The sequence below is a fragment of the Oncorhynchus clarkii genome, chromosome 19 (genome assembly GCF_045791955.1).
Source record: "Oncorhynchus clarkii lewisi isolate Uvic-CL-2024 chromosome 19, UVic_Ocla_1.0, whole genome shotgun sequence".
In the NCBI taxonomy this organism is placed as follows: Eukaryota; Metazoa; Chordata; class Actinopteri; order Salmoniformes; family Salmonidae; genus Oncorhynchus; species Oncorhynchus clarkii.
Genome location: NC_092165.1, coordinates 14,342,848 through 14,349,008, shown reverse-complemented (window position 1 = coordinate 14,349,008; position 6,161 = coordinate 14,342,848). Strand labels below are relative to the sequence as shown.

The following is a 6,161-nucleotide window of genomic DNA, read 5'->3' as shown; positions in this document are numbered from 1 at the left end:
TAGAGTGACAGTGAACCTAGGCTAGAACAAGGACAGTTTAATATTTACCTTACTGAGGTGTAGATGGAATAAAGTAATATTATTTTCTACTATATTATTGCTAACACACTGTTCTTTTTTAAACAAGTCTGCTCTCATCTTGAAAGCTAGTGATCTTAGGAGATTTGATGTGTAATGTAAATAGATGGGTTGGTTGTTTAGCACCAAAACCAACATGCACAATAATGGAGCAAAACAGATTTTAGCCATATTTAGCCACATATTTTAGCCATATTAGTATCGACATGAAATCACTCAAAACAAGGCATGGTATTAAGAACAAGCTGAAACGAGCCACTTATGATTCCACAATTAGTAGTTTCTTGTCATTCTTGCTAGCAATCTGGCCATCCTGGATCACAACAACAGGATGACTTTTGCCCCATGGAAACGCGCACTTTTCATGACGGCGTCACGGTCTATATGCAGCACTGTAAGTCAAAGAACAGGGCGCGTAACTTTCTCATTTAACCACACCATTTGAGCTATGACGCCAACCAATAAGATCACTTCTCTTTAGTTTAAACGGAAGTGAACATTGACCATGAACAATTTCCACGTTAGCGGTTTTTTTGGTTATTATTTCGACGTTTATTGAAACCATGTAACTCCAAATATGATTAATTTAGCGGCACGGCATCACATACTTCTCCCAGGTAGTGTTTAGTTCGTGTTGGAGACAGGACTTGGTTGATAGATGGTATCTTGGTAACGCTATCTAGCTGCTAACGTTAGCTAACAATGGCTAACTGTATGGTTTTTCACACTCAAATAACTTCCATCATGGAGGTGCTAGCGAATGCAGCCGTGGCAGAGATCTGTAAACTCGTAGACGACGACTATGCAGTGTTTCGTTTGGAAATGTCTCAAAGCCAGAAAGAAAACACGGACTTGCGGAGGAAACTACAGCTACTAGAACTGAAGGTGGCACGGGAGCGCGTCCTCGGCAGTCGTCCCAGTAGTGTCAAGATCCTCGACCGAAGCAGAGGAATGGCAAGAGGTACATTTTTCAGAGGGCCTAGCTGCGGGGCTTCTCGCCCCCTTCCCCTCTGCGCATTTGTGACTTAAGATGAGTTAACCAATATTGTGTCTTGGTCAGTTTTTGGATAATTCCCCTGATTAATTAAATATCTTGCGCAAAGACACTCATATTCTAACGACTTTCTTGATTTACTACATTCCCTGTTATTTACTAATTGAAAACAATATGATGCATGGAACATAAATCGATCTATAAATAGTATATCAAGAAGTTATAAAAAGTGTTACCTTACATCCTTGCCAATTCTAGACAATGTCAATAGTGTACAATGTAGTGTTGAGCATTGACAGTAGTTAACCTAAACACCTCTTTTCCCCCAATCACACACTCTCGGGTGAAGGACATCTCACTGGAGGCCACAGCAGCTTTGTTAAGCCAGCGGGACGCAATAGATGGAGAGATGACCAATCAATCACTGTTGATGAGGAGAGTGGAACCTTAACCAAGGATGTTATCGTGATAGAGGTTAGTGTAATAGTGTTGCATGAAAAGATTCCAGTTATTTGTAAACCAAGTATGGCCTGTTTATTTCAGAAATGTTTCCATCAGCTATTCACTTGCTTACATGTACATCCTAATTTATCTGCCATAGGGAGGCTTGTGAGACTTCCCTGCAACATTGTTATCCAATTAAACTCATGTGCCGGTAATAACCTCCTCTCTTCTTGTGTCAGTCTGTAGATGCAGAGGCTGCAGGTCCTAGAGTCAAGCTGGAGAGGACTGAAGGAGAGGAGGATCCACGGCTCAGCAGAAACATTCAGACTGGAGCGGTTGGAGTGTCCCCTATAGCTACGGAGGACTCCACCACCGCCCCAGCACCGCCTAGGACCCAACCCAGCATCACGGAGGTCAGTGGAATGCCGAACGCCGTCCTCAAGTCAGAGACAGACAAGGAGACTTTAACTGTAACACACAGGCTCTTACATACAGGATCTGACCACGGATCAGACTCAGAAAGGCTGGGGCCACTGGGCTGTCCTCCTGCTCCCGGCCTAGAGTACTTTCCGGTATTTCACCAGAGCCAGGTTCATTCCCGTGGTGATGGTGACACGTTAGACACTGGTGGTGATGATCCGTCTTGTTCTTACTCTACAGAGATGGACCCTGGCAACATGCTCTTGTCTTTAGAGACACAGACTGATCTGTCTAGTGGGGACTGGAACCAGTATAGTAGTAGTGTATACTCTGAAGGGTGCCTAGATAAGAAAAGGGAGGTTATAGTCATAGATGAAGTGGATGGAGATGTTCCTCTGACATGGAATGCAGACCAGACTCAATTAGGAGAAGGACACTCACAAGGCAGAGATTTCATAGATTATAAGGAAAGCGTAGAGACTAATCCAAATGTCGCCACCCACTCCCCTTTACACGCGTTCAGGGATCGTGATACAATGTCCACATCAATGGGGTCTTCGGATTCCCACAGGCGCGTCCTTTTCGATCAGGTATTGAACTCAAAGGACCAAAGGGCCATGGCTCAGGGAGGGGGAGCAACATCAGGCAGTAGTAAAGAGAAGCGGTTCCTCTGCATGTTCTGTAACAAAGGCTTCAGCTGCCTCCAGAAGGTGGAGATCCATCAGAGGGTCCACACAGGGGTGAAACCCTTCAGCTGTACCCAGTGTCACATGAGCTTTGCCCAGGCTGGCAACCTAAAGATCCACCAGAGGGTCCACACAGGGGTGAAACCCTTCAGCTGTACCCAGTGTCATATGCACTTCTCTCATTCGTCCAGCCTGAAGAGGCACCAGAGGATCCACGCAGGAGAGAAATCCTTCAGCTGCCCCCCAGTGTGAAAATGCGTTTTCCCACCAGAACCAGCTGAAGAAGGACCCGAAGGTCCACACGAGAGAAAGGCTGTTTGTGTGTACGCACTGCGGGAAGAGGTTCATAGAGGAGCTAACTCAGTATACACCAGCTGAAAAACCATTCCACTCTATACCTGAAACCCTACATTAAAGTCAAAGATTCATTTTAATTTAATTGTCAGCGGGAAGGTCCACAGATGCCTTTGTAATAACAAAAGTAACACATTTCAGTGATGAATATTCCTGGGTACAATATTGCATTCAGCCATTGTCTGATATATACGGCATATATAAACATATACAGTACCAGTCAAAAGTTTGGACACACCAACTCATTCAAGATTTTTTATTTATTTTTTACTATTCTCTACATTATTCGAACAATAGTGAAGACATCAAAACTATGAAATAACACATGGAATCATGTAGTAACCAAAAAAGTGTTAAACAAATCGAACCATATGAGATTCTTCAAAGTAGCCACCCTTTGCCTTGACAGCTTTGCACACTCTTGGCATTCTCTCAACCAGCTCCATGAGGAATGCATATGTGGGAAGGAGTTGTTGGCTGCTATTACTTCACTCTGCGGTCCAACTCATCCCAAACCATCTCAATTGGGTTGAGGTTGGGTGATTGTGGAGGCCAGGTCATCTGACACAGCACTCACCACTCTCATTCTTGGTCAAATAGCCCTTACACAGCCTGGAGGTGTGTTTTGGGTCATTGTCCCGTTGCTAAATAAATGATAGTCCCACTAAGCCCAAACCAGATGGGATGGCATATCGCTGCACAATGCTGTGGTAGCCATGCTGGTTAAGTGTGCCTTGAATTCTAAAAAAATCCTCGACGGTGTCACCAGCAAAGCACCATCACGCCACATGCGGAGATCATCCGTTCACCTACTCTGCGTCTCACAAAGACGCGGCAGTTGGAACCAAAAATTTCTAATTTGGTCTCAGACCAAAGGACAGATTTACACCGGTTTAATGTTTAAACATTACTCATGTTTCTTCTTATTGGTGTCCTATTAGTAGTGGTTTCTTTGCAGCAATTAGACAATGAAGGCCTGATTCATGCAGTCTCCTCTGAACAGTTGTTGAGATTAATCTGTTTACTTGAACTCTGAAGCATTTATTTAGGCTGCAATCTGAGGTGCAGTTAACTCTAACGAACTACTCCTCTGCAGCAGAGATAACTCTGGGTCCTCATGAGAGCCAGTTTCATCATAGTGCTTGATGGTTTTTGCGACTGCACTTAAAATAAACTTTCTTCATATTTTCCAGCACTTGAAGAAAAAGTTATTGAAATTTTCCAGATGAACTAATCTTCGTCTTTCAAGTAATGATGGACTGTCATTTCTCTGCTTATTTGAGCTGTTCTTGCCATAATATAATTTTTGTAAACCAAATATACCCTCCCCTACCTTGTCACACCACAACTGATTGGCTTAAACGCATTAAAGAAAGAAATTACACAAATTAACTTTTAAGGCACACCTGTTAATTGAAATGCATTCCAGGTGACTACCTCATGAAGCTGGTTGAGAGAATGCCAAAAGTGTGCAAAGCTGTCATAAAGGCAAAGGGTGGCTACTTTGAAGAATGTCAAATATAAAATATATTTTGATATGTTAAACACTTCATTTAAAATGGGATTAATTTATGATACTCTTTGAAGAGGTAGGGTTTCAGAAATTTTCAGAAGATGGGCAGGGACTCTGCTGTTCTAACTTCAGGGGGAAGCTGGTTCCATCATTGGGGTGCCAGGACAGAAATTAGTTTTGATTGGGCTGAGCGGGAGCTGATCCCTCGTAGGTGTGGGACGGCCTAGAGACAAGATGTGGCAGAACAGTGTGGTCAGGTTGGGATGTAAGGTTTGAGCAGTTCCCCTTGCTGCTCCGTAGGCAAGCACCATAGTCTTAGTGGATGCGAGTTTTGACAGGATGCCACTGGAGGAGCAGGGTGACATGGGAGAACTTGGGAAGGTTGAACACAGGCAGGCTACAGTGTTCTGGATAAATAGCAGGGGTTTGATGGCACAAGCAGGGAGCTCAGCCAAAAGAGTTGCAGTAGTCTAGACGGGAGATGACAAGAGCCTGGATTAGGACCTGCACCGTGTGAGGAAGGGTCGTACTCTACGGATGTTGTAGAGCATGAACCTGCGAGGAGCGAGTCACTGCTTTGCAGAGAATGACAGAGTGTTGTCCATGGTCACACCAAGGTTCTTTGCACTCTAGGAGGACACTGTGGTGTTGTCAACCGTGATGGAGAGGTCGTCCTCAGCTCCTTGTTGCGCTTGAGGTGCTGCGCCGACATTAAGCTAAGATGTCTCTCTGCGTGCCTGGCAGACATGTATTTGTAGTTTTCATATTGTGTATTTAACACTTATGTTTAATAAAGACAAAATGGGACTTTTCATTCTAAGACTTTCATTGAGACTCTTTATACATCACATCTGATCTCACCCTATTCTGCATACACACAACAGAGCTTTATAACCAATATACAATTACTAAATATACCTACACATACCCACACACACTAACAAACACCTACTGTAAACATTCAAATGGTTTAAGGTTTGTCTGATGATTGACATATCATAGCTGACTCATATTTACCCACAACATATTTATGTCCACCATGATGGGTTTAACAACAATGAAGTAATTATGTAACTACAGTATAGGACTCAAACGTAGTGGAGATGGGTAAACACTCCATGTTGAAAGTGTGTTTTATCTGTGTGTACGTACCTGAAGGAGTGTATGTCTGTGTAATCTGTATCACTTGTCTCTTCCAGGAGGAGGGTCCAGAGGTGCTGCTGGTCAATGAGGGGTGTGAGGAGGGTCTTGGGAACACCTCCTCCTGAACCTACAAAGGAACCAGCTGAGCAGCACTGAGGTGAGCCCACTGAACTAGTGTCTGAATGGTGTTAGGTTAGGGCCCGTATCCACCAAGCCTCTGAGTGCTGATCTAGGATCAGTTTAGCCTTTTAGATTATAATGAATATAATAGGCTAGTAGCAAACCCCCACATTTTTTAGATAGTAGTTCTACCTACATACAAACAGCATTAGGATATCTTAATGCATCTAGGAAATATAGACCTGTAAACACAGAGATACAATAGATGGAAATGTCAACTATGAATATGTATCATGAATGTAAGCTTTACTTTTTGTAGCTGATTAATAGACTTTCCAAGTCATATGTGCTCTCGTTCATGTATGGTCCTGCCTGACAAAAAGACAGTTACGTTTTGAATTATTATATT

The 6,161-nt window shown here is 43.3% G+C and overlaps 1 protein-coding gene across 1 annotated transcript; it reads left to right on the top strand.

The window, feature by feature from the left end:
• Nucleotides 1-557: 557 nt before the first annotated feature.
• On the top strand, nt 558-5,757 carry LOC139375545 (uncharacterized). Its single transcript, XM_071117375.1, has 4 exons — nt 558-1,039; nt 1,422-1,546; nt 1,756-2,868; nt 5,689-5,757. The coding sequence occupies exons 1-4, from the start codon at nt 781-783 to the stop codon at nt 5,755-5,757; spliced, it is 1,566 nt and encodes a 521-aa protein (XP_070973476.1). The 5' UTR covers nt 558-780.
• The last annotated feature ends 404 nt before the right edge of the window (nt 5,758-6,161 follow it).

Bases quoted from the DNA above. Each gene is read 5' to 3' on its own strand.
- LOC139375545 (XM_071117375.1), top strand. From the start codon at position 781: ATGGCTAACTGTATGGTTTTTCACACTCAAATAACTTCCATCATGGAG. The intron at 1,040-1,421 runs GTACATTTTTCA...TCTCGGGTGAAG, and splicing joins AAGCAGAGGAATGGCAAGAG to GACATCTCACTGGAGGCCAC. The intron at 2,869-5,688 runs GTGTGAAAATGC...TGTCTCTTCCAG, and splicing joins AATCCTTCAGCTGCCCCCCA to GAGGAGGGTCCAGAGGTGCT.